This window comes from Eulemur rufifrons, chromosome 8, assembly GCF_041146395.1.
Source record: "Eulemur rufifrons isolate Redbay chromosome 8, OSU_ERuf_1, whole genome shotgun sequence".
NCBI classification, from domain to species: domain Eukaryota; kingdom Metazoa; phylum Chordata; class Mammalia; order Primates; family Lemuridae; genus Eulemur; species Eulemur rufifrons.
The window spans coordinates 763,695-789,590 of record NC_090990.1 but is presented as its reverse complement, the minus strand read 5'-3'; the positions used below and the strand labels follow the sequence as shown (position 1 = coordinate 789,590).

At 68.3% G+C, this 25,896-nt stretch overlaps 1 protein-coding gene across 1 annotated transcript in view; it reads left to right on the top strand.

Annotated features, from left to right (window-relative positions):
• Positions 1 to 25,689, top strand: part of MEGF6 (multiple EGF like domains 6) — a 94,197-nt gene extending 68,508 nt beyond the window's left edge. Inside the window, exons 6-38 of the mRNA XM_069477262.1 lie at positions 4,853 to 4,978; positions 5,653 to 5,775; positions 6,707 to 6,829; positions 7,064 to 7,201; positions 7,833 to 7,952; positions 8,364 to 8,486; positions 8,941 to 9,111; positions 9,451 to 9,582; positions 10,148 to 10,276; positions 11,793 to 11,921; positions 12,598 to 12,732; positions 12,860 to 12,994; positions 15,822 to 15,947; positions 16,434 to 16,565; positions 16,657 to 16,785; positions 16,949 to 17,080; positions 17,580 to 17,708; positions 17,818 to 17,946; positions 18,237 to 18,365; positions 18,691 to 18,819; positions 18,974 to 19,099; positions 19,290 to 19,418; positions 19,569 to 19,697; positions 19,807 to 19,938; positions 20,138 to 20,266; positions 20,819 to 20,947; positions 22,086 to 22,214; positions 22,453 to 22,581; positions 22,845 to 22,973; positions 23,059 to 23,187; positions 23,848 to 23,976; positions 25,238 to 25,285; positions 25,579 to 25,689. Of these exons, the coding sequence (XP_069333363.1) occupies positions 4,853 to 4,978; positions 5,653 to 5,775; positions 6,707 to 6,829; positions 7,064 to 7,201; positions 7,833 to 7,952; positions 8,364 to 8,486; positions 8,941 to 9,111; positions 9,451 to 9,582; positions 10,148 to 10,276; positions 11,793 to 11,921; positions 12,598 to 12,732; positions 12,860 to 12,994; positions 15,822 to 15,947; positions 16,434 to 16,565; positions 16,657 to 16,785; positions 16,949 to 17,080; positions 17,580 to 17,708; positions 17,818 to 17,946; positions 18,237 to 18,365; positions 18,691 to 18,819; positions 18,974 to 19,099; positions 19,290 to 19,418; positions 19,569 to 19,697; positions 19,807 to 19,938; positions 20,138 to 20,266; positions 20,819 to 20,947; positions 22,086 to 22,214; positions 22,453 to 22,581; positions 22,845 to 22,973; positions 23,059 to 23,187; positions 23,848 to 23,976; positions 25,238 to 25,285; positions 25,579 to 25,643 (4,151 nt within the window). The 3' untranslated portion in view covers positions 25,644 to 25,689. The remainder of the gene's footprint in view (positions 1 to 4,852; positions 4,979 to 5,652; positions 5,776 to 6,706; positions 6,830 to 7,063; positions 7,202 to 7,832; positions 7,953 to 8,363; positions 8,487 to 8,940; positions 9,112 to 9,450; positions 9,583 to 10,147; positions 10,277 to 11,792; positions 11,922 to 12,597; positions 12,733 to 12,859; positions 12,995 to 15,821; positions 15,948 to 16,433; positions 16,566 to 16,656; positions 16,786 to 16,948; positions 17,081 to 17,579; positions 17,709 to 17,817; positions 17,947 to 18,236; positions 18,366 to 18,690; positions 18,820 to 18,973; positions 19,100 to 19,289; positions 19,419 to 19,568; positions 19,698 to 19,806; positions 19,939 to 20,137; positions 20,267 to 20,818; positions 20,948 to 22,085; positions 22,215 to 22,452; positions 22,582 to 22,844; positions 22,974 to 23,058; positions 23,188 to 23,847; positions 23,977 to 25,237; positions 25,286 to 25,578) is intronic.
• Positions 25,690 to 25,896: the final 207 nt, after the last annotated feature.

The window sequence follows — 25,896 nt, the reverse complement described above, 5'->3', positions numbered from 1 at the left end:
TCTGGGAAGACCCCAGAGGAGGCTGTGCTTGAAGGGGGCCTTGAAACATACAAGGGGGGCCTTGAAACACACTTGCACCCCTCTGCGAGGCAGGAGAGGGCAGGAAATGCACAACCTCCAGGCATCCTCCCTTCCAAATGAGCTTACAGAAATAAAACACAAAAAGCTTCCATTCTTAAAAGTGAGAATTTATGAGAAGGATTTTGCCATTTACTCCATGAGAAGTGGCCAAACCGGGGGCCTTGGCCCCCTGTCCTGGGACACTCTGTCACCCAGGCGCCCTCCTGGGCGTGTCCCCCAGTCTCTGGGGTGGGAAGAGCAGGGGGTCTCTCCGGACAAAATGGGGCCGGCCCCACAGAGGGGAAGGCTCTCTGTCCTCCTTCTCTTGGCCTCATGCCCGTCAGGCCTTTGGGGTGAACCCTGGTGAGGATTCTGCTGTCAGCTACATCCCCTGGTGGCGTGGCTGCCCCCGCCATGTCCCCTCCCCCCAGAGTCAGATGGGCCCTCGTGCGTGCACAGCTGGAGGAGGCCTCCCCGTCCCGCCTTCCTGCCTGGCTCTGCCACAAGCCTGCCGTGTGCCTCGGGGTGACCCTCCCTTCCCCAGGCCTGGGTCTCCCTGTCAGGGCAGCAGGGCAGTGGGGGGCTGCACAGGGCCCCCCACAATGCTCCCTCGGCTCCTGCTTGCAGGGGAGGCCCCAGGGAGGCTGCTGCTGGCAGCGTCTTGGGGCTGGGGCCGGTGCCGCCGGCGCACACATGTGCAGGCCGCCAGGCCCGTCTGCAAAACCCACCCTGTGAAGCCGCAGACGCAGCTCTGCCAGTGTGTCCTGATCTGTCCCAGCCCAGCACGGCTGCAGCCGCACAAGGCCAGTCTGCCTTCCCCGCCTGGAGCTGCCAGGAAGAAGCAGCCCCCAGCCTTCTGCACAGGGCGAGGGGTCTGTCCTGGCCGTGCCTGAGTCCAGGACCCCAGAGGTGTGGGCTGAGGCGGGGGGAGCTTGGGTGTGGTGTTGTGGCGTGGGATGGGGGCACCCCAATCCAGGGAGGCTGGGGCAGTGGCCACAGACCCTGGGCTGGGCCCAGAAACGCAAGGCGAAGGCGGGGCAGACCAGGGCAGGAGGGGAGTTGGTGCCCTTGGGGTTAGTTGGGAGCAGAGGTCAGACCAGAGGGTGAAGCACAGTCAGCTCCTGGCACGGGGGCAGGGTGGCCCAGCCCTTGCCCACGTCTGGGCCACGGGGTCAGCTCAGCCTGGGTCCGTGGAGGGGTGGTGGCGTTTCCCTGCTCTGTGCTCCGGCCGCCTGGTGGCTGTGCTGGCCTGGGCTCTCTTGCTGGGGCCGTGGCACGTGGGCGGGGACAGCGCTTACGTGGCTGAGTGAGTGGGGCACCCGTGCAGCGGGCGTGGGCAGGCAGCGAGCAGGAGGCGGACTGTGGGCTGCCCGTGGCCAGGCTGGGGATGAATCCTCGCTTCCCCCCGGTTCTGCCGTCCCAGCCGTCCCAGCCGTCCCAGCCCTGTCCCCGACAGCGGGCTTCCTAGAAGGAAGGGCTGCGGTGACCACTGACCACACGTGGTGGGAGGCTCTGGGGACCTAGAAACCAGCCCAGTCTGGGGGCAGTAATTACAAAACCTCGTGAAACGCCCGGGGACCAGATCGTCCCTGGAGCCAGCCCGACAGCCCGGGGCTGGGCTTGGAGCCTGAGCAGAGTGAGCCGGTGGCCTTGGCAGGGTGCCGGCAAAGTTGCCGCGGCACAGCCCTCAGCTGGCGCACTCGGGCGGGGTGGCTTGGGGGCAGAGGCGGCCAGCGGAGCCGCCCACGAGGTCTGCTGCCAGGGCCCCACCTGCCGCTGCCTCCGAGGCCCTCGGCCACATGCGATGCTCTCGGCGCTGGGGCCTCACTCAAGCCCTCGCCAGGAGCGCGGCACCTGCACGGTGGGGAGGTGCACGGTGGGGAGCGAGGCCCTCGGCCCTGGCGGAATCTGGTTCCTGAATGTGGCTCCGACCCAAGGCAGGCCCCTCCCTCGGGACAGCGCCAGGCCGCGCACTTGACGGGTTTCCCTGCATGGTGGCGACTCCTGCTGGCAGAGGGAAGGGCTGCAGCCCAGCTCTAAGGGACCCTGCAGGGCCCCGGCCGGGCACATGTTCTAGAATTTGCAGACTGTGCGGTCAGGGCGTCTCGGCTCTGGCCGCCACAACCCAGTACCGCAGACCGGCGGCTTATGCAACGGGAGTTAATTTTCTCTTTGGTCCGATGTCGTTCCTAGCGAGGGCCTCCTTTCTGGCTGGAGACGGCGGCTGTGTGCTGTGCGTGAGAGAAAGGGAGAGAGAGCGTTTGCACAAGTGAGGGGTCTCTTGTGTCCCTTCCTACAAGGACACTAATTCTATCCGATCAGGGACCCGCCCTCCTGCCCTCATTTATCTTTAGTCACATCCGTAAAGACCCTGTCTCCAAATGTGGTTACGGGGACTCCAACATTCCGTCCGAAACACAGAATGCCGCCCAGCTGCGGTCACTCCATCTAGTCTGGACGTGGGCAGGGGCCCAAGTTAGGCCCTGGCAGAGAAAGCTCGGCCAGGAGGGGCAGGGGTGCCAGGGGGCTTGCCAAAGCGCCAGGCAGGGCTGCTCGCACCGACCCCCAAACCCGCACCATCTGGGGCTTTCCTTTGAGCCCCTTCGGTGCCACCGTGCAGTGGAAGCGAAAGAGAAAGTGGGGCTTGTGGCGCCTGCGTCTGTCCCTCCACAGGTGAGTCGGGTGACGGCTGTGTGAGTACAGTGGGAGGATCTGTCCCCCACTCGGAGGCAAATCCCAAATCCCCGTCCCCTGCTGGCCTCTCTGCTCGGGGCTGGGTCCGATTTGTAGGATGTCGGCCCGGTGTGAGCCTTTGGCTGTGGCCTGGGCAGGAGTCGCTGGGCTGTGTGTGCCACAGCTGAGTCCCACGGTGACCGGAGGGGCCTGGGAACATCCCTACCAGCACTGGCCCTGGTCACATAGAGACCGTGGCCCAGTGCCTGAGAAAATCTGCCTCGCTCAGCTTTCCGGGAACCCATGGCTGGAGATGTGCAGGGTGACTCTGGGCTGAGCTCCTGGTGTGCGCAGCCTGGGAGCATCTGGAGTGTCATAGCTGTCTGACGAGGAGAGGACGGCTCTGGAGGGACCCCGCCCCTGACACCCCCCACTGCTGGGCTCCAGGGGGCCTAGTGCCTGGTCCCGACGTCCCTCTCGGCCCCGCCTGTCTGGAGGGCAGACGGGGAAGCGTCGCTCCCTCCTGGCCCTGCCGCGGCTCCCTGGGGCCCTGTCCGCGTGCGGCCCAGCCTGGCTCCCCAGCCCTGGGCTCTGCGCCCTCCGTGCCTGCCGGGCCCTGCCAGAAACGGGTTCTGGTTTCTATTACGTGTTCCAAGCGGGGATGCAGTTGGTGTCGCGAACATAAACAAACAGCCCCCAGGAATGCGGGGCCGGCTCAGGCCGTGCTTGGAAGCCCCTGGCGTGACGGCCAGTGGCTTGAGCAGAGCCATCTCGGGGGAGGCAGCAGGGCAGCTTCCGTCTGGCCCGGGGGTCAGCACAGAGTTGGGGGGGTGGGGAGGGGGGCTCGGAGGCTCATGCGCCCCCTCAGTTCTGCCCTGGACCCTTCCCTCCGCGTGTGCCAGGCCCAGGTGGAGCCAGGAGGTGGTCACTGCCACTGCTGGCGCCCTCCCCCAGGAGGGCTGGCCTTGCCGCAGGGGGACCCTCCACACGCGCTCCTCGCTGACGTGCAGGGAGACAGGTGGTGCTGTGAGCACTGCGGGTTTCAAACTCGCTTTGAAGGAGGCTTCGCCGTTGGCAGCGGCGTGGTCTGTTGGCCTCGCAGAGCCCGAGGCAGCTCTCATCTGCCGCTGCCCGCTCTGCCGGCCGCTGAGCGCCTGCTCCTCAGTGGTGCCGGGTTTCCAATCCCATGTGCAATGGTGACTGTGTCCCCAAACTTGTTCCGAGACACCCCCAGGAGGTAGCAGCATCTCAGGGTGAAGCCTCCCCACCCCCAAATCTTGGCGCTTTAGTGGCAGGGCTCAGGTTCGCTCCGGGCGCAGGCGGCGGGCGGGTGGACGGGCGGACGGCCTCCCCTGCCGGGGCACAGGCAACGGCGCATTCCTGTGGCTTCCCCAGCTCAGACCGACTCCCTTGCTAACCACGAGGCGATTGCCGCAGACTCGATCGTCACCAAATCCTGGCCAGGAGCCGGCTGCTGCTTCTGGCGGAGGCCCGGTGCCCATCCTGGGCACCCAGCCTGGCCCAGCGCCCTCTGCCCACCTCCCTGTGTCCGTCCACCCATGGGGCACACAGGCTCCCATGGGGCCAGCCTGACCCCACAGAGCCTGTGCCCTGCGGGGCCTGCGTGTGAGGGGCTGGGAGGATGGCACCGTGTGAGGTTGGGTATGAGGGGTGGCGTGGCCCGGGGTGGGCAGGAGCTGCTCTGGTACCTTAGGAGCTGGGGCCAGGCCTGTGTGCCATGGTGGCTGTCCACGGCAGCCCCACCCCCACCGCTTGCCTTGACCTGGGGACCAAGGCAGTGAGACGGCTCCAGGGAGCACACCGGCACATGGGAACCTCCCCCTCACTGGGCCTTCTCAGTGCCTTCCTGAGTCCGGCCCGCAGGCAGGCTGGGCCGGAGGATGCAGAGGCTGGGCCAGGGCCCCACATGTCCTGTCCGTGGGCCGGGCAGGGAGCAGCTTCAAAGATGGAGATGGAAAGATGGCAGCAGGGCTTAGAGTGGCCAGGAGGGGACCTGGAGGGTCCCACAGGAGGAGGTGGCTGTGCCATCTGCTCTGGAGTGGGGACTGCTGGCTGTGTGTCCTCCTGGGCTGAGCTGGGATCCTCCTCGTGTCCCCAGCCATCAACTCCTGCGCCCTGGGCAATGGCGGCTGCCAGCACCACTGCGTCCAGCTCACGGCGACCCGGCACCGCTGCCAGTGCCGGCCCGAGTTCCAGCTCCAGGAGGACGGCAGGCGCTGCGTCCGTGAGTGGGCTGCCGGCCTGGGCAGGGAGGGAGGACCCCGCAGCCGGAGCCCAGGGCAGGCGCAGGACGAGCTGTCCCACCTGGGCCGCTGGGGCTGGGAGGGGATCTCGGGGGGCCCTGAGACTACTGGGAGGCCTGGTGGGGGGGGCAGGGCTGTGCTCTGGGATCACACATCTGTGGGGGCAGGAAGCTCAGGTTAGGGGTGACGCCTCAGCTCCGTAGACGTCCCCCAGGGCTTGCTGTGGGCATCTGGGACCCGGGCCCAGGCCTCAGGGGAGGAGGCAGGCCCCGTGGGCACTTTGCTCTGGGATCTCGGGGCTTTGCTGATGGTGAAGGTGGGGCAGGCTCAGAGCCCCCCAGAGTGTGGAAATAGGGGGCTGTGGGTGCTGAGAGAGTCCCCCCACCTGGCCTGGGTCCTGCCAGCAGGATGGCATGGGGTCACTGAGCTGGGGGTCACAGCCCTGGTGTCAGCCCTGGGACTGGCCAACCTTGTCCCGAGGACGTGGAGTCTTCCTGGGGGGCTCCTATGTCCGGGGGGGACCCACCCCCAGCTGTGCCTGAAGCAGGGAGGGGAGAGAGCACTGGGTGGAGGTATCACGAGGGGCTCTGGGGCAGGCGCCCCAATCCATGGGGTCCCCCTGCCCTAATCTCTTCCTCTGGGCCCGTGACCGCAGGCAGAAGCCCATGCGCGGACAGGAACGGTGGCTGCATGCACACGTGCCAGGTGCTCCAGGGCCTCGCCCGCTGTGTGTGCCACGCGGGCTACCAGCTGGCAGCGGACGGCAAGGCCTGCGAAGGTAGGACGCCCCTCCCCCGCCCCACCCACCTGGGTCTGCAGGGGCACCTGCGGTGCTGCGGAGGGACTGAGTCCCACTCTGGGGACACCCATGGAACCCGCTGGACTGGTCCCTTGGGAGCAGGGCTGGCCCCGCCTGGCTGCCCTTGGGTGACCTGGGACGGCGCTTGGTCTCACCCCTTGCCGGGGGTGGGCACGGCTCACACAGCCGCCTCCCACCGAGGCTCGTTTCTGCAGGAGCACGTGTGAGATCTCGGGCTTCGCTTTTGTCTTTAAAAATGTTCCTTGTGTTACTGAAGTAAGGGCTGCTCGTGAGGGAACGAGGAGAGGGCGCGAGCAAAGGGGCAGCCGGACCCAGCCCGGGGCGTCTGCAGCGCCGCTCCGCGCTCCCCGAGCTGTTTCTTGACAGGCTGGGTGCTGGGCTCTGGAACCCGCTCCCGCAGCCCGGGCTGCGAGTTAACGCCTGCCCGCACCTCCGGGTGTTTCTGGCGTTTGGCCTTGGGATGTTTGGATTGGGCTGGGCGGCCTTGGGGCAGGGTCTCTCCTGGCCTGGTGACCCTCAGGGTGTCTCGGAAGCAGCGAGGTGCGTCCTGAGCAGGCGGTGGCCAGTTTCCAAGGCGTCCTGCCGGATGGCCGCAGAGTGCCCCTGGGAGCGGGAGGCTCCACGCCTTGCCGGCACTGGGAACCCCTCGCCCAGATGAAAGGTGCCCCTGTCCCTCTGAGTGCAGGTGGCTTTGTGGGCTCAGAGTGAGACCAGACTGAGGGTCAACTTCTTCGTCCCAAGGAGTCTGTGGGGGCGTGACTGGCAGTCGCTGGGGACAGCGGGATTCTGTCCTGACCGCCTGGGTCACGCGGCCACAGGCCTTGGGTGTCAGTGGGGCAAAGGCCCCTCCTGGCACCCCTGAGACCTCCCCTTGGTCTCTCCCCTCCAGACGTGGACGAATGTGCCACGGGGCTGGCCCAGTGTGCCCACGGCTGCCTCAACACTCCAGGGTCCTTCAAGTGTGTGTGTCACGCGGGCTACGAGCTGGGTGCCGATGGCCGCCAGTGCTACCGTGAGTGGGCAGCGGGCAGCGGGCCCGGGCTGGAGGTGCCCAGGGTGGCGGCGAGGCTCTCCAGGTCCCCAGGCCTGCGTGGGTGACGAGGGGCTTCACTCTCGGGGAGGGGGAGGGCTGAGTGGGGATGCAGAGTGTCCCAGGGGCCCCTGGCTGGCTGCTGGGGCCAGGAAGGACTGTGTGGTGGGGTCACCCCGGCCCTGTCCCGCGTGACGGCAGCTGGTCTCACGGCAGGGATCGAGATGGAGATTGTGAACAGCTGCGAGGCCCACAACGGCGGCTGCTCCCACGGCTGCAGCCACACCAGCACGGGGCCCCTCTGCACCTGCCCCCGCGGCTACGAGCTGGACGCCGACCAGAAGACCTGCGTGGGTGCGAGCTGGCGCCTCCCAGATGCCCGTCCCCGCCCAACCTGGGGTCCTAGCACTGGCGTGACATCCCTCCTGTCTCCCTAGTCCCGCTCTGGCTGCCCCAGGCCAGCCTGGCGAGAGGCAGCGTCCCGGTCCGGGGAGGACCCCGGAGCACCTCGGCCCGCCGGGCACCCACCCGTGCCCCCTCAGCCCCCTCAGCCCCTCTCGGGCACCCTCCATCACCCGGGGGTAGCACCCGCCACGCTGTGGCTGTGGAGGGTCCTCTCTTTCCCAGGAGACCCTGACTCCCAGGTGGATCCCACCCCCTAGCCTGTCAGTCCCAGCACCTTGTTCACGGCAGGCAGGGTGGCCCAGGGGCCGTGACATGTCATGCGTGTGCCTGTGAATGCAGCACCGGGGACATGCGTGGGTGTGTGTGTCATTGCGTGTGGGTGTGCATGCATGAGGTTGCAGGTGGGTGTGTGTGCGATCGGCGGGGTTGTGTGTGTGCGGGTGTCGGTCGTGGGGGCGTGTGCGTGTGCCAGCGGGCTCATGGCGTGTGCCAGCGGGCTCATGGCGTGTGCCAGCAGGCTCATGGCGTGTGCCAGCGGGCTCATGGCGTGTGCCAGCGGGCTCATGGCGTGTGCCTGCAGATGTGGACGACTGTGCGGACTCCCCGTGCTGCCGGCAGGTGTGCACCAACAGCCCCGGCGGGTACGAGTGCGGCTGCTACGCCGGCTACCGGCTCAGCACGGACGGCTGCGGCTGTGAGGGTGAGCGCCGCGTGCCGGCAGGCCGCTGGGGTGGCCAGGGCAGCAGGGCCGCCCTAGGGAGGGACACGGGCTTGGCTCTGGCCCTCTGAGGGTGTGCATTGAGTGCCTGCTATATGCAGGGCTATGCTGACCTGCCCACTCCCTCCCCCCAGCCTGGGGTCGGTGGCTGCTCTCACACGGGGCTGGGGCTGCACCCGCTGCCCCCAGCCTGGCCCCCACCCCATAGGCGTCCACCGCCGCTGTGACCCTGGGGGTGGGAGGACAGCTGGGGAGGCCACTGTGGCCGCAGGGGGGCTTGACCAGCTGGCTCAGGAGGTGAGCGTTGGCCCCGGCATGGCCACCTGGGTGTCCGTCTAGCCAGGGGAGCTCCTGACCCTGCAGCCCAGGCCCAACAGCCCTGTTTGCCTGCAGACGTGGACGAGTGCGCCTCCGGCCACGGCGGCTGTGAGCACCGCTGCACCAACCTGCCCGGCTCCTTCCGCTGCTCCTGCGAGGCCGGCTTCCGGCTGGACGAGGACCGCAGGGGCTGCTCCCGTGAGTCCCTGCCTTCGTGGGTCTGCCCGCCGGAGCCCCTGCTGCTCGCACACCTGCCGGTCCCACACGCACCCTGCCTGGGGCCTCTCGTGCCCTCGCCGCTGGGCCTGTACCGACTCAGAGGCTGGGGGGCCCCGTGGGAACCCCCTGAGGCCCTGCCCCTGCCATGGGCAGCAGTGTGTGGGGGGGAACAGGGGGTCCCAGGGGTCCAGGTTCCATCCTGACCACCAGGTGAGAGAAGGAACCAGGCCCCAAGGTGATGTCCCCAGACTGACACCAGCTGTCTCCTAGAGCCGGGCTGGGGGCGAGGGGGGCAGGGGCCAGGTGTCCAGGGCCTGCACCTTCTCTGTCCAAGAAGTGGGTTGGGGTGCAGCTGGGATGACCGGGCCTGTGACCGGGCCAGGAGCGGGGCAGCAGGTGGCAGGTGGGGGCTAAGGGCCCCTGTGCCCCCCAGCGCTGCAGGAGCCCACGGTGGACCTGGACGGCCAGCTGCCCTTCGTGCGGCCCCTGCCCCACCTGGGGGTGCTCCCGGATGAGCTGCCGCTGCTCCTGCAGGACAACTACGTGGGGGCCGAGGAGGAGGAGGCGGAGCTACGGGGCGAACACACGCTCGTGGAGAAGTTTGGTGAGCGGCGGGCCCAGTCCAGGGACAGCAGCCGGTGACCCCCTGGGCCAGGGTCTGGACTTCAGGAAGGACCCCTGCAATGGCCTTGTCTGACCAAGGCCCAGAGAGGTGGAGCCACTCACTCAGTTTGCACAGCTCGTGTGGGTGGGGCTGGGCGGGGCTGGCCTGGGCCCCAGCCCCCAGGTCAGGGCTCCTCCTGGCCCTAGCGTCTGCTCCCACCCCCACCCCCACCCCCAGCCCCAGCTCCGTGGGGCCTCACAGGCTGAGGATGACCCTCGTGCCCCTTCCCCTGTGCCCGTGAGCCGGGCTCAGGCTCTGAGGCCCGTCTGTCTGCCACAGTCTGCCTGGGCGACTCCTTCGGCCACGACTGCAGCTTGACCTGCGCCGACTGCAGGAACGGAGGGACCTGCCTGCCAGGCCTGGACGGCTGTGACTGCCCAGAGGGCTGGACCGGGCTCATCTGCAATGAGAGTGAGGCCCCAGGCGGGACCCCCAAGCCTGGTGCACGGCACATTCAGTCTTACTCCTCCCGCTGGCCCCGGGCGGGGGTCCGTGTGGCTCCTCTGCCGAGTGCCTGCTGACTGTCACTCTGTCCGGCACTGCTCTAGGCTGTGGGACACCCTGGGGACAAGCAGGCCAAGGCGTTTGTCCCTCGAGTTGCCAGTCTCCGGGCCCAGCAGCACAACCCAGCACACGAGAGGCTGGACAGCGAGGGTGTCAGCTGCAGGTGGCTGGGTGGGGCGCCTGTGGCTCGGGTAGCCAGGCCGGGGTCTGTACAGCTCCGCCTGCTCCATGGGCTGGTTCTAAAGGGCCAGTGGGTGTGTTGGCCTCCAGAGCGACAGCATTGGCGACGGATTGGCCACGTGTGCCGTGAGTGAGGGCGGGCACTGGGCACGGGCGCCATCCCTGTTGCTGTAGGGGTGACCGGTACCTCCAGCCCCAGGAGGGGCCTCAGGGTGGGAGTGGCTGTGGTGGGGACTCTGGGCCAGAGTCCTGCTGGCCAGTGACCCGGGTGCTTCCCTGTCATTTCCTGTAGCTTGTCCCCCAGACACCTTCGGGAAGAACTGCAGCCTCTCCTGCAGCTGTCAGAACGGTGGGACCTGTGACCCCGTGACCGGGGCCTGCCGCTGCCCCCCGGGGGTCAGTGGAACCCATTGCGAGGACGGTGCGTGCAGCCCTTCTGGAATTATCTCTGGGGTGCAAGGGAGGGGGCGGCCCGCCCCCCACTCCCTGTGCTCAGCTTTCTCCTAAGCCCCTTGGCTTCCCCCGGGCGAGGGAAGGTGATGCCAAGCCTCGCGGGGACTCCGTTCCTGTCTCGCCTCCCTTCCTCTGGAGCTCCGGCTGTGCGGAGAGGGAACGAGGCCCTGTAGTGAGAGAGGCGTTGGCCTTTCACTGTTGCTGATTTTCCTGGGGCCTGACTATGGGGGGTGGTGAAGACTTTACAAAACAGCATTTCTGGAAGGGCTTCCCTTGAGAGATAGTGAGCTCCCCGTTCCTGGAGGTATCCAAGCAGAGCTGTATGATGGCTGGGTGGGATTTGCAGAAGGGATTACGTGTGGGCAGCATGGGACGAAGCTGATGTCCTTTCTAACTCTGAAGTGTCAGCATTTCTAGAGGAATTAGTCCACGTGAGGAAGTTTTCCCAGGTGGCTAATGCGTCATCTTCAAGTCTTCATCTTAAATTCTGCCTCTGGCTGGAGGGTGTAGCTACTGAATGGCAAACCTCGTGTCATAGGGAGAACCTGTCCCCGCCGCCCGGGGCGGCCTGTGAGCCTCACGAGCTGAGCTCTGTGGGCTGGTTGCCGGGCGGCAGTGCAGTCCCCAGGCAAACACGCGTAACCCTCTGTCACAGAGGGCTGGGATCCCCCCGCCTGTTGGAAGCTATGGGAGTGACACAGGGGACTTCTGGCAGGTAGAGGATCCGAGTTTTAGCGCTCGGCTTTGCACTGTAGAGACCTGGGTCTCAGGTAGGGCCCTGTGTGTGTTTGGGGGGGGGGGTCACCAGGTTCCCCAGCAGGTGTGGTGCACCTGTGCAGGTGAGCTGATGGGGTGCATGGGCCTGGCAGGCCAGCATTCGGCAGGGGCTCAGGAGGCCCCTGCGCAGCTTCCCAGGCTCTGTGTCCCTGGGCTTGTGCCATCTGTCCTCTGTGTCCCCCTCTGTCTGCCTCACCTCCCCATCTGCCTCTCTGGTAAGCGCCTTGGTCTTTGGATTTAGAGCCCGCCTGGGTAGTGCAGGGTGGTCTCATCTTGAGCTCCTGGGGATTGGGACATGGACAGAGCTTTTGGGGGCCACCATTCAACCCACTGCAGCCCCTTCGGCAGGAGGGAAGCATCTGGGGAGAACCTTTCCCAGCCTGGGGAGGCCTGAGGCTCGGGCCTGGGGTGCTGGCCAGTGGGCTGGGCGTCCTGCTTTGAGGTCCTGAGGTCGGGCTTGGCGACCACCATGGACGGAAGTCTGGGTGCCCCTGATTTGGCCCAGACCCTGGGGAGAGTGGACGTGGGCTTTGTGCGTCCCCCAAGCGTGTGCCAGGGAAGGTGCTTGGCTGCCGCCTTCGCCGCAGACCCTGGGGGTCGAGGTGACGGTGCAGACGGCCACATCCAGGGGGTTCATTGAGTGCGGGGTCACGTGTGGGTGGGCCAGCTGCCACCGAGGATCTCACTGGGGTCCCACTGTCCCCCAGGCTGCCCCAAGGGCTTCTATGGCAAACACTGTCACAAGAAATGCCACTGTGCCAACCGGGGCCGGTGCCACCGCCTCTACGGGGCCTGCCTCTGCGACCCAGGGCTCTACGGCCGCTTCTGCCACCTTGGTGAGTCCCACTGCCCCGCCAGTGTCTGAGGTGGCCGCAGGGGCTGAGGGTGCCCAGAGTCTGGCTGGGTGAGGACACTGGGGCTAGTGAGGTCGCCAGCCTGGCTGTGGGGCTGGGACCACCCAGGTCTGTGGACTCTGAGTCACGTCCTCTCGACTGACTGTGCTGGCATCCAGGGCACTTGGTGGGGGGCCCCCAGCCCCATGGTGCCTCCCAGCTCTGTTGGGGGGCGGGGGGCTGCAGGCGAGGGCGGGGCGGGCCTTCTGCAGACGGTTCCGACACTGGGCTCATCCTGGCTTGCGGACATCCCTGGCTCCAGGCCAAGTCCTAGCCCCTGGCAGGGTCACCTGTCCCCGGGGCTGGGAGAAAAGGGGACAATGGGCTGGAGGGAAACAGGGGGCTGCAGACAGTGCTTGTCTTCACTGGGTAGAGGATTGTTTAGGGAGGAGAAGGGGGGTTCTCCAGCTGGGAGTGGCGTGACCCAGGGCAAGTTGCTAAGCTTTGCTGAGGTCCTGGTGCCTGTCTGTGAAACGGGTACGACCGTCCTGTCCCAGGCACGGGGCGAGGTGCGTGATTCCCGGAAGGGGCCGGAAGGGGCGGCCACGAGCGGGGATGCCAGCCGGGGAGGGGCGGGCGCCACGGCAGGCGGGCCCCGCTCACGGTTCTGTGGGCGCAGCCTGCCCGCCCTGGGCGTTCGGGCCAGGCTGCTCAGAGGAGTGCCGGTGCGTGCAGCCCCACACGAGGTCCTGCGACAGGAGAGACGGCAGCTGCTCCTGCAAGGCCGGCTTCCGGGGCGAGCGGTGTGAGAACGGTGAGCGTGGCTGTTGCGGGGGCTTTGGGGCGAGCGGTGTCAGGTGGGTGCGGCTGTGGCGGGGGGGTGGGGGGTGGGGGCTGCTCCCAGGGCCGGCTGACCCCCAGCCCCGCTCTCGCCCCCGCAGAGTGCGAGCCGGGCTCCTTCGGGCCGGGGTGCCTGCAGGTGTGCAGCTGCCCGCCAGGCGTGGCCTGCGACCCCGTGAGCGGCGAGTGTCGGACGCAGTGTCCCGCTGGCTCCCAGGGGGAGGACTGTGGCCAAGGTGAGTGGCCGGCCCCTGGGGCGCCGGGTGGTCTAGGTGTGGGGTCTGGTTCGTCCGCCTGTGCTCAGGGCTGGGCCCCAGAAGGGCCACAGACCTGGAGGCCAGCCCCTGCCGCCTGGGCCCAGGTGGTGCCTTCACCGGCCAGTGTCACTGGCTTGTCACGGGCAGGAGCTGGTCTGTCTGCCCGGGCCTGGCCCAGAGAAGGGGTGGCCGTCTCCCCAAATCACGCGCACACTCCTGCACTCCTCGCGGACCTAGTGAGGGCGTTTTGTGCTGAGGCGGCAACAGCAGCTCCTTCCTCCCACCCGAGCCGGGGCTTGGAGGGAGGTCTGGGCAGGGGGCCCGCGGGGGGCAGTGACCGAAGCCCCTCCAGGTGGACACTGCAGCCTGGGGCCCATGAGCGGGCCAGGAGCTCCGGCGCCCACGCTCACGCAGAGGAGGGTGCCAGGAGATGGACCGGCAGGGTCCGTCCTTAGGTGTCCCCGGGAGGCCTGGCTGCCCCGGGGGCCCACCCCCGACCCCCTGCAGCCCAGCATGTGGGGGGCTGGGGGCTTTGCCGAGAGGCTGAGAAGGTGGGGGCGCCGTGGCCACTGCTCCCCAGCCCGCGCAGGCAGGAGGCGTGATGACTAGAACAATGGCATGTGGTCGCGGCCCAGCAAGCGATGACCGAGCCTGTCTGGTTCGCGGAGCCGCAGGACGGACGCCTCCCAAGCCTTCAGCCCCAGTCTCATGACCGGGGTGGGAAATACCTAAGTGCCATCATCGGCTCGTGGGGGAGGAAAGAAGCCCTCGGCGTGAGGGAGGGAGCTGTGCGGCCGCCCCTGCCGCCCAGGCAGGTCGGAGTCTCCCTTGGTGTGGTGAGGGCTGTCCACACCCGTTGGCCCGGACGGATGACAGCCACGGGGGCCTGCGGCGTGACCGCATGACCACGGCCAGGGCTGGAGAGGGGCCGAGCGAGCCCGGCGCCAGCGCCCCTCCTCTGCCTCCCCTGGGGCCGTGGCAGGGGGCCCCCGGCTCAAACTCCTCCAGCCGCCCTTCCCCTCCCACCCCCTCTCCGGGAGCAAGGAGGGGCCCTCAGAGGGCAACGGCTGCCGAGGACCCTCCGGCCGGCCGTCGTGGGCCACCCTGGCCACAGCCACCGCAGGGTCAGAGCAGGCTGGGCCGGGAGTCGGGAGCCCGTGTCTCGGGCCAGCGTTCAGCAGCCGAGTGTCCACGTCTCGTCTCTGTGTCACAAGGGCTTAAGGAGCAGGCTGGCTCGGGGCTCAGCCCCTCCTGACCACACCTTCTCGGCCTTGCCTTCTTCCCACCCTGCAAACACACGCACACACGTGCACACACACGTGAAGACACGCACACACACAGCTCACCTCCCTCGTGCCTGTGACCCTCCCTTCCAGCTGGGGCCAGAGAAGCCCCCCCCCCAGCCAGCCTGTTCCCCAAGGCCAGGAGGGGGCCCTTTGGTCCCGCCCCTCCCCCACCACTTCCGTTTTGTTTCTTTACCTTTTTTCTTTAAAAGCCACCAGAGCCCTAAGTGAGGGGGTACAGGAAGTGACAGTGTGTGCTGTAGAAATGGCAGGATCCCCCTTGGTGTCAGTCTGGAAACTAGCGCTGCCCCAAGCACAGCTGCCCCAGCCAGCGGGGGTCGGCGGCTCCCCGAGGCCGCGGGCTGCAGTGACTGGTGACGCTGGGACCCTCCCTGGTCCACGCTGCATGCATCCAGCCCTCCAGTGCAGGCCTGTGTGCCAGACCCCCAAAACTGTTGACATGCCGGTGTCCCCCTGGGTGGGAGCCCACGGGGGATGGGCTCTTGTGACAAGGGCCACCAGGGTGTGTCCTCTGGCGCTGGAACTCTCTCAGGCCTCAGCAGGCCCCTCCCCAGGCAGGGCACGTCCTTGGCTCTCAGCCATGGGGGTTCTGACCAGTGGGCTCTGTGGTCCTTTGGTGTGGTGCTGGGGGCCCCGTGGCCCACCCTTTCGAGGCTGCTGTGGCACCTTCATGGGCCCAGGGAGAGGTTTTGATCTCGCCACAGGCAGGGTCAGAGTGGCCGTGCCACGGAGCAGGCAGGGAGCCTTCTCTGCCCAGAGTTCCCGCCCCAGCCTCACGCTCCGCTGTCCTGGGGCAGGAGGCAGAGGCCGGGCGCTGAGGAGCAGGGCAGGTGGGCAGTGTGGCGGAGGCCCTGCCAGGCACGGGAGCAGCCCCTGCAGGCCCCCTCCTGGCGGACCCGGCTCTCCCGAGGCCCCCCTTCCTGGGCCCTCTGCTCTCCCTGGTCTCGCTCACCTGCTGGGCTGGGGACCCCACGCCCCCAGGAGGCCCCTGCTCTCCGCCCCAGCCCCAGCCCCAGCCCCAGCCCCAGCCCCAGCCCCAGCCTGCCGCGCTGGGGCTACAGTGGATGGATGCAGACCCTCCCCCAGCCCCTGGGGCCGAGTCCCTGAAGGGCTCCCAGCTTGGGGGGAGAGGAGGGCCTGGACCAGCACCCCCAGGCCAGGCAGGGGACACTGGTCTGGACGCAGAGGTCCCTGGGGGCCGCCCAGGTTGAGGGAAGGTGGGCAAAGAGCCGGGCCAGCCGTGCCTCCGGGAACTCTCCAGGGTCCTGGACGTCGAAGTTCCACCTCCACCTCGTGCCCCCAGCTGTGTGCCCACTCTTCCACACCGCCAACCTGCTCCTGGGACCTGCCCTGGTCACCCTGGGGCCCCCAGCTGTGTTCAGCAGCCCCCGCTGGAGCTAAAGCTGGAGCGGGTGGGGGAGGGGCAGGCAGCGCACTTGCCCGGAACCCCCGGGTGGGGCCGCTCTGCACGGTGGCTGAGGCCCTTCCTGCTCCCTCCACAGAGTGCCCGGAGGGGACGTTTGGCGTGAACTGCTCAGGCTCCTGCTCCTGTGAGGGGGCCCCCTGCGACCGGGTCACTGGGCAGTGTCTGTGCCCGCCGGGGAGGACGGGGGAGGACTGTGGGGCAGGTGAGTGTCAGTGGTGTCCCCTGCCCCTCCCCAGCTGCACGACTCCTGGGGGGCCAGGACTGTGATGGGGACCCTAGCCTGCACTGTGGGGACACCCGGCCCAGCCGTGCAGATGGCAGGCTCGTCCACAGCAGCTCTGAGCGCTCGAGGTGGGTCATCCTGGAGCCCGGGACCGGCGTGCACCTCCTGAGCTGCCTGCTCACCCTGTGGGGCCTCCCGGCTGCTCTCACGGGCTCCCCATTTTTCCTGTTGAGCCGTCCCTGGGGCTGGGGCTCCTCTCCAGGGGTGGACGCCCTGCAGCCTGCGGCCCTGGAGGTGCCAGGGGTCCGCTGGCCCCATGGCCCTCCCCCCATCAGGCAGGCTCTGGTGGTCACGGTGGTCCCCCTCCTGGGCTGGCACGACGGGGTCAGTGCTGTGTTAGGTACGTGTTTACTGACCTGTCCAGCAACGGCAGTCGGGGGACTGACTGGCCACGGGGGGCACTAGATTGTCCCGAGGGCCGCTGGGGGCTTGGCTGCCAGGAGATATGCGTGGCGTGCGAGCACGGTGCCCGCTGTGACCCTGAGACCGGAGCCTGCCTGTGCCACCCCGGCTTTGTCGGCAGCCGCTGCCAGGACGGTGAGTGTGGCTCCAGCCCCCACCACAGCCCCCTGAGTCTGCGACTGAGGCGGGCGGGCCAGGCCCCCACTCACCCCCTCCACACCTGCAGTGTGCCCAGCAGGCTGGTTTGGTCCCGGCTGCCAGATGAGGTGCGCCTGTGCCAACGACGGGCACTGCCACCCGGGAACTGGACGCTGCAGCTGTGCCCCTGGGTGGACCGGCCTCAGCTGCCAGAGAGGTACAAGGTCCCTTGGATGCCCTTTGTCCAGCTGTCCCTCCCGGCCCCTGGAGAATCACCCACCCGGGACCCGGGAGGATTGGGGCAGCAGGAGGCCCCGCCCCATCCCAAGATGCCCGTGCCTCAACCTGGCATTAACGGAGTGACGCGGGCTCTGCTGCAGCCTGTGACAGCGGGCACTGGGGCCCCGACTGCAGACACCCCTGCAACTGCAGCGCAAGCCACGGGAGCTGCGACCCTGTCAGTGGCCTGTGCCTGTGCGAGGCCGGCTACACAGGCCCACGGTGCGAGCAGCGTGAGTCTGGGCCCCGCCTCGGCCGTGCCCCGCCCCCCACACGTGCATGCACACGTACATGGATGCACACAGATACACATGCATGCACATGTGTACATGCATGCACATGTGAATACACACACGCACTGCCCTGGGGGCCCTGGCCTGCCTTCCTGTGCCCACCTGAGCTTGCTCAGCTCCCGCCATGGCCTTGGCCAAGGCCTCACCCTCCCACCCACCTGCACCAGACACAGGCTCACCTGGGGCAGTGGCGGGGGCTGTCCCATCCCCATAGGACACCTGGGGGAGGGAGAGGTGAGGGCTGCTTAGGACCAAGGACTACACCCCTCAGTGTGCCCCAAGGCTGGGTTGGTGGGTCCAGGGTGGGCCTGGGGCAGGTGAGGTCCCCAATCCTAAAGGTGATGCCTGGGGCTCCTGTAAACCTCCCATCCCCCCTAGGGTGGGGTGGGGCTTCGTGAGCAAGGCCCTCTCCCACAGTGGGCTGGGCTGCGTGTCTCAGGGTGTCCCCAGGGCCAGTTTGGGCCTGGCTGTGAGCAACGGTGCCAGTGTCAGCACGGAGCAGCCTGTGACCACATCAGCGGGGCCTGCACCTGCCTGGCCGGCTGGAGGGGAACCTTCTGCGAGCGCGGTGAGCCACGGTGCAGGCCGGGGGTGGGCTGGGTGGTCTCGAGTGTGGGCCAGGGTCGTGGGGCGCTCTGGGCCCCTCCCCATCACTGCCCCCTCCCCCCCGCCCGTAGCCTGCCCGGCCGGCTTCTTCGGACTGGACTGCCGCAGCGCCTGCAACTGCACCGCTGGAGCCCCCTGTGACGCCGCGGATGGCTCCTGCCTCTGCCCCAGTGGCCGCCAGGGCCCCCGCTGCACCCAGCGTGCGTGAGGTCCCCGCTCAGACCAGGGTGCTGCAGGAGGGGGTGCCAGGTCCTCTGTGGGAGTTTTGTTCCTGGGGCCTGTCCTGGGTCTCCAAAGCTGCCAGGCAGCCACCCTGCAGATGACGCTTTGCCCACTTGGGCCAGAGTGCTGGTTCCTGTTGGTGGCCACCCTGCCAAGTGGGTGGCCCAGGCTGGAGGGAGGGGAGGATCTTCCCAGCCACCTGAGATCTGCCACAGCCCCGCCGGGGCCCCTGCAGCCCCCGGCCCTGACCACCCCTCTCCACCTGCAGCCTGCCCAGCCCTCACCTACGGGCACAATTGCAGCCAGGTCTGCACCTGCTTCAATGGGGCCTCCTGTGACCCTGTCCATGGGCACTGCCACTGTGCCCCCGGCTGGATGGGGCCCACCTGCCTGCAGGGTAAGCCCCTCCCAAGAGTCCAGGGACCAGGTCCAGGTCTGTGTCCTGGGGTGGAGGCAGGGTGTACCTGGAACAGCGGGTAGGGAGGGCAAGGCTGGCACACTCTCGGGGGTACCTGCGGGAGGGGCAAGGAGGCTGCTTAGGATGGGGCCATGCCCTTCAGTGTGCCCGCCCCAGGCTGGGCAGGTGAGTAGGGCGGGCCTGTGGCAGGTCACCTTAGGGGTAGCCAACGTCCAGTGTTGAGCATGGGGGTGGGCTGGCACGCTGGCACCCTGGGGGGCAGTTGGCTGGATGCTGACAGCGGCTCCCTCTCCTCCGGCCCCAGCCTGCCCCGAGGGCCTGTACGGCGAGAACTGTCGGCATTCCTGCCTCTGTCAGAATGGAGGGACCTGTGACCCCGTCTCAGGGCACTGTTTGTGCCCGGAGGGCTGGGCTGGCCAGGCCTGTGAGAATGGTGAGCGCTGGGTGGCGGAGGTGGGAGGTGCGCAGCGTGCTCAGCCCAGGGGGCGGCACCCTGGGCTGTGGCTGCGGCCCTGGGTCCAGGGACTGTGGGCCGGGGTCTCCTGGACCCAGGAGGCGGGACCCTCACGCCCATCCCGTCCCTGCAGAGTGCCTCCCCGGGCGCTTCGGAGCCGGCTGCCTGCACAGCTGCAGCTGCAACGGCAGCCTCTGCGACCGGCACACGGGCCGCTGCCTCTGCCCGGCCGGCTGGACTGGGGACAAGTGTCAGAGCCGTGAGTGTAGGGGGCAGCGGGGTGGGGGGCTGGAGGGCCTGCCGGGGGGTCAAGGGGTGGCCTCAGCCTCACCCCAGGGCCGAGGAGCACGCCCAGGCTGGGGCTTACCCGGGGGTCAGTTGTCTGGCAGGGGGCAGGGGCTGTGCTGCCCAGGGTCCCCTTTGAGAGGGACTGTGTGTCATTCCTGCAGCCTGTGCCCAGGGCACCTTTGGGCCTCGCTGTGAGGAGCACTGTGCCTGCCGGCGGGGAGCCCCCTGCCACCCTGTCACCGGGGCCTGCCTCTGTCCGCCGGGGTGGAGGGGCTCTCGGTGTGAGAATGGTGAGCACAGCCCCAGCTCAGCCTGAGTCGGGACCACCTGCCCGGGTGGGGGTGGGTCCTGCCCACAGGGACTGCCCTGGGCCTGCCCTAGCCCACAGGTCCCCGCCGGTCCCCTCAGGAAGCGTCCCCCAGCCCACCCCCTTCTTGCAGCCTGCCCTCGGGGCTGGTTCGGAGAGGCCTGTGCCCAGCGCTGCCGCTGCCCACCTGGTGCCGCCTGCCACCACGTCACCGGGGAGTGTCGCTGTCCACCTGGCTTGACAGGCCCCGGCTGCGAGCAGGGTGGGTGCACCCCAAACCTGCACCCCCAAGGAGGGCCCAAGTGGGGGGGACTCCTGGGAGACTCCTGTCCTTGGCTAGGCCAGGACTAACTGGCCCCGTCTGCACCCAGCCTGCCCACCTGGCACCTTCGGGGAGAACTGTGGGCAGATGTGCCAGTGTCGCGGCAAGAACCAAGCCTGCCACCCCGCCACGGGGGCCTGTGCGTGCACTGCCGGCTACCACGGCCCCCGCTGCCAGCAACGTGAGTCCTGCCTGCGCCTGCCCGGGGCTGGGGGTCCTGCCTGCCATGCCTGCCCCCAGCAACCTTGGTCTCTGGGCAGGCTCCTTCCTGGGGGGTGGAAGGTGGGGCGTGCGGGGGCCTTGCAGGAGCCGACATGCTGTGTCAGGGGCACCGGGGTGGGGTAGCCCCCAGCCCCCAGCTGCCGCCCCTCTCCCTGCAGCCTGCCCGCCCGGGCGGTATGGACCAGGCTGTGAGCAGCTGTGCAGGTGTCTCAACGGGGGGTCCTGTGACGCGGCCACCGGAGCCTGCCGCTGCCCTGCCGGGTTCCTGGGGGCCAACTGCAGCCTCAGTGAGTGGCCAGGGCCCCGCCAGCCAGCCCGCGGGGAGGACAGCTCCCCGACTGCCCACCTCCCTGGCCCTTCAGTCCCCTCTGCCAGGGTGGCAGGAAGGGCCCACAGCCCTGGGGATGTCTGTGTGACCCCAGAGTCCCCACCAGCCCCTGTGCCCAGCCTGACCCAGGCCATGTCCAGTGGGGGCTTGTGCACGTCTGGTCATGGAGGCCAGCATGGCAGCTGCAGCTGTGGCCCAGCCTCCCACGGAGAAAGGGCCCCGTCCCTGAGTCACGTGGGGACTTTGCCCGTCTGCCACCCAGGCAGAGCTGGCGGAGTGGGTGGAGTGGGGTGGCGTGGGGTGGGGGTGAGTCACTGTGGGGCCTGTGGGTGCAGGGGAGATGCCCGGTGGGGCAAAGTCACAGGAGCTGGCCGGCTCCCCCCTGCCTGGGGCAGACACAGGGTCCCCCTGCCCCATCCCTCCCCTCCCCACCCCGTTTCCGGGGTTGACCTGGCAGGGAGGGAGGGGGAGCCAGCCACGGTGGCTGCCCTCACCTGCTTCCTCCTGGCAGCCTGTCCACAGGGCCGCTCCGGCCCCAGCTGTGCCCACGTGTGCAGGTGTGGGCAGGGGGCAGCCTGCGATCCTGTGACCGGCACATGCGTCTGCCCCCCGGGGAGGGCGGGCGTCCACTGTGAGCAAGGTGAGTGTCCCCTCCAGGAGCAGGGTGCTTCACGGGGATGACACCCAGTGAGCCACGGGGGAGGCCGGTGGGGTGCACCAGCCCTGGGGGGCATGTTCACACAGGTGGGCGCCACTGGTTACCCCACATGACGCTGGGAGGTAAGACGTGAGCACCCTGGCTTTTGCTGGCAACAGTGCCCTGCACAGTAAACAGATCGTCTCACGCCACCCCAAGCCTGGCCTCGACCAGCTGTGCCCCCAGGTTCAGGCCTGAGTGACCTGTCCACGCGTCCCTGTGGCCGGGGGTGGCTACAGGCTCTGGCCCAGAGTCCCTGTGGTCCGAGCAGGAGGGGTCGGACGGCTGTTTTCTGTCTGTTTCCTGCTGGCTGGTGTCGTCCCTTAGAAGAGGATCCTTTTAGCCTTTCCTGCCAGGCCCAGGGCTCAGGGACCCCCAGGGGAGGGAGGCTTAAAGCTCAGGCCAGAGTGAGAAATGGGGGGACCCAGGGCACAGTCCTGGTGGCTCCTGCTCGTGACAGCAGGCCTAGTCCACATGACCACAGCCACGTGGCCTGTCCCACCCTAGTCCTTGTTGAGGGGCTGCCACCCCCTGACCTGTTCTTAGCCTTGGGGGTTCCTCGGGAGCCAGGGGCAGCAGAGGGTCAGGAGCTCTGGGATCCAGCTGCAGCTGGGACGCGGCCTGGCCCCGCCTCACTCCGGGAAGGCTGGCAGGCACCAGGCCACACGCAGGAGGCCACGTGGCTGGCCCAGCTGTGCTGCTTTTCAGGCCTGGAGGTTGTGCACTCGCTCCTAGGTTTGAGATGAGCCTTTGCACGGTGTGCTGCCACCTCCAGGAAGCCTTCCATGCCTCCTCCCTGCAGGCTGGGCAGGCAACTCCTGCCCCTGAAGGGCTGTCACCCCTTCATCACTGAGTCATCTGTGGCACCTAAACCAGGCCAGGCGTTTTTTGCCAGAGATGGTGAAGGCATGAGCAGGTGGCTGGTGTTGCTCCCGGGCACACGTGTGCTTGGAGGGCAGAGACTGGCATGGAGAGGCCCCAGGGAGTGTTTGTTGAATGAATGTCAGCCTGTGGGGCTGTCCCCAGAGGGTGTCCAGCCCTGGGCCAGAGCTCTGAGCAGCACCCGCCCGCTGTCCCGCAGACTGCCCCCGGGACCGGTTCGGCGTGGGCTGTGAGCGAGTGTGCGCCTGCAGAAACGGGGGCCTGTGCCACGCCGCCAACGGCAGCTGCTCCTGCGGCCTGGGCTGGACGGGGCCCCGCTGTGAGCTGGGTGAGTGTTGGGGCCAGGGGACCTCCGTGTCCCAGTTCTCGTGTTGGATGGACGGGAGGGAGGGCCATGCTCTGGGGCGGGGGGAGTGGCCCTGAGCTCTCAAAGAAGGTGCAGGCTGTGGGGACCTTTGTGGGGTCCCTGGGCTGCCGTAGGGTGGGGTGAGGCTTCTGGGGTCACCTGAATCAGGTCAGTGCCTGAGGGACCGTCCTTCCTGCCCCGTCCTCCCCACTCTCCCCAGCTTGCCCCACCGGGCGCTACGGTGCCGACTGTCGTCTGGAATGTTCCTGCCGCAACAACAGCACCTGTGAGCCGGCCACGGGCGCCTGCCGCTGCGGCCCCGGCTTCTACGGCCAGGCTTGCGAGCACCGTGAGTCGTGGCTGGAACCCCTGCCCAGCAGGGCCGGGCTGTTTGGGTGGCTGTCCACTCCTGCCGTGCGGGGCAGGGCAGACCTGGCTTCACAGTGACGTGACAGGGTGGGGGCTGGGGTGCCCCGGCTGGGGGAGGGGTGAGGACGCGCAGGGCGGCTCCTCACGGGTCCCCGAGTTGTTGGTCCTTTGCTCACTCCGGGCAAAGTGGACATTTCTGCCACCTCGCACCCTCGGCTTGCCCTAACCACGGTCCTCCTCCAGCCTGTCCCCCCGGCTTCCACGGGCCCGGCTGCCAGAGGCTGTGTGAGTGTCAACACGGAGCCCCCTGCGACTCTGCCAGTGGCCAGTGCCGCTGCCCCGCCGGCTTCCGTGGCCAGTTCTGTGAGAGCGGTGAGTGCTTCGTGCCCCCGCGGCCCCCGCCCGGCCCTGCCAGTCGGTGCAGGACAGGACGACGCTGAGCCCCCGCCCCCACCAGGGTGCGAGCTGGGTTCGTTCGGAGAGGGCTGCCGTCAGCGGTGTGACTGCGAGGGGGGAGCACCCTGTGACCCCGTCTCCGGCCTCTGCCTGTGTCCACCTGGGCGCTCAGGAGCCACGTGTGACTTGGGTGAGTCTGGGGTCCTGCCAAGGAGGGTGGCACGAGCGTGGGTCTCCCTCGGTAGCAAATACGGATTGGTTGGGCACTACCTGTGCCAGTCCCGGGCTGGGCACTGTGCCCCCTGCATGCTCCGCACCCCGGCCCATGCCTCGTGGTGGGGCTGGGGGCTCAGCTGCTGGGACAGGTGGTGCCAGGCAGGAAGCTGGCACCCCTGGAGCTGTCGGGCCCGGGGCTGGGGCCACAGTGGTGGGAGGAGGCCCAGTTAGCTGGAAAGGCTTCCCCGACCTACCAGCTATGGGTGGGGGCACTGGGGGGGTGCTGGCCCTCTAGACCAGAGGGCCCCGCCTGGGGACAGGAGGGGCCACCCTGCTGGGGCTGCACCCTGACTTCTGGGCTCTCAGGCCCTTTGCGCCCTGGGGGGAGCTTCCCTGACTGCCAGGTCCCCTGTGCCAACCTGGGGCCGGCGTTCCCATGCTGAGGAAGGCGGGGTGGGGACTGTCCTACCCTTCAGAGAAGACAGGCCTGAGGTCTTAGCCCCGCACACCCGCACGTGGAGAGCCCCACACGGGTGGCCTCCTCACGCTCTGCCGGCGACCCCTGGCCCAGGGTCCCTGGCCTGGGGCAGGCGGGGGGCAGGCTGAGGTGTCTCTGCCCCTCCCGCCCCTGCAGATTGCAGAGCCGGCCACTTTGGGCCCGGCTGTGCCCTGCGCTGTGACTGCGGGGGCGGGGCTGACTGCGACCCTGCCAGTGGGCAGTGCCACTGTGTGGACGGTTACACGGGGCCCACGTGCCGGGAAGGTGAGTCGGGCTCCCTGGGAGGGGTGGGAGGACACTGTACCTCCCGCACTGCGCCGTGGGCTGGGCCACCCTCGCCGGAGTGAGCGTCGGCTGTCCCTGCCCGGTCCCCACAGTGCTGGATTCTGATGGGTGGGGTGTCAGCTTCAGGGCCCCTTCCCGGCCCAGACAGCCGCAGGGGTGGCTGCCACTGCAGTGGGAGCCCTGAGAGGGCGGCAACCCCGTGGTAGGGCTGGGCGATCCCCTGTGTGCACAGGCGCTGAGCTGCCCCTCCTGTGTGCATGAATGTGTGCACGCTGGCAGCACACGTCTGTACAGCAGTGCGCGCACGTGCGCTGGTGTGTGTGCTGCAGAGCACGCATGTGCGCCAGGTACGTGTGTGCTCCAGCATGTGCGTGAAGGTGGCCTCTTGGCCACTATCCCCCAGAGGTTCTGCTGGAACATGCCCTCTCTCCACATGCAGAACTTGGGGTGCCCACCCCTCTGGCCAGCCCCTCGCTGGTGGCCCCTGGTGGGCTCCCCAGGCTGCTGGGGGGAGGGGTGGGGCGGGGCGGGGTCAGCGTGGCCTCTGCCCGGGAGCAGCAGGTGCAGCGGAGCCGAAGCCAGGGCCAGGCTGAGGGCTCTGCGGCACGGTGCAGCAGGGATTCCACACATGGGGTCCTTGGCCTGGGGGCCCCAGATCTAGTTTGGTGCTGTGGTGGGTGCACCTTTCTGAGCCTCCCCAGGGCAGCCCCATCCAGAGCCTTAAAGCCAGGACCCTCCTCCCCTGGCAGGCGGGGCAGGCTGGGGACATAGCGCTGCACACAGTGGCATCTAGTGGTCAGCTGTGGTACTGCACCAAAGCCAACGGGGCACCCCTGGACAGGGCGTGGGGTTAGGATTAGGGTTAGGGGTGTGCCTTGACATTCAGCTGGAGGCCTCGGAAGCTGGGGTCCACATGGGCAGGTCCTCGCTGGGCATCAGGAGTCCTAGGCCCCGGCCCTGCCCTGGAGTGGACTTGGCTTGGCCTTGGGTGAAGCCCTTCCCCGTCTGACCCCAAAGCCGGCCTCCCACCCCTGGTGCTGCAGGGTGGGGCAGGGAGGGTTGGAGCTGTCACTGGGGAGAGGGAGAGGCCCAGCATGACCTGGGAGTGGGAAGGGAAAGAGGCTCCGCTGGGGTACACAGGGGCCCCCGCAGGCCTGGGTCGGGTTACCCTTTGCTGCCCATTACTGTTTCCTGCCCAAGGGTGGGACACTCACGTGAGCTGCTGTCTGTCCCCCTCCAGGTGGGCCCCCCCGGCTGCCCGAGAGCCTGGCCCCAGCCCAGGGTGCAGGTAAGGGGGTGGGGAATGCCCCTGAGCTTGCTGTAAGGCTGAGTCCCAGGGAGGGTGTGTCTGTACAGTCTGGGCCCCACGGGGCAGTGGAGGTTCCTGCTGTCCTGGGACCCCCAGCCTCTGGACCTCAGAGACCAGGCGGGGCCAACGCTGGAAGGAGGAGTGGGCGGCCCTCCCTCCACTGGGCTTCGCTCCTGGGGAGGGCGTGGGAGAGAGGGAGGCATTGGTCCAGGACCCCGGCTGTTTTGAGAGCACCCCCACACCCTGGGCTGATGCGCTCTTCTGTGCCCCAGCAGCTGGCCTCCCGGCCTCCGCCAGACCGGCCCCCGTGCGCAGCAGCAGGGCAGCGGGGCCCTAGCTCAGGGACAGCCCCCAGGGTCCAGCCCGAGGGGACCCTCTTCGGTGGCGACTACGGAGGGACACTGTCTGGGCCCAGGACTCCCGGCCCCACCCTTCTCTCTCTGCGGACAGCCGTGCAGCCTCTCGCGCTGGGAGGGTCGTGCCCTTGAGGAGAGAGGCCCTGCCCAGCCCGGCTCTGTGGGACGCAGGCGAGTGGGCCGGGCCTCGGGCCACGCCAGGAGCACTGGGCACCCTATGCTGAGGACGCCCCG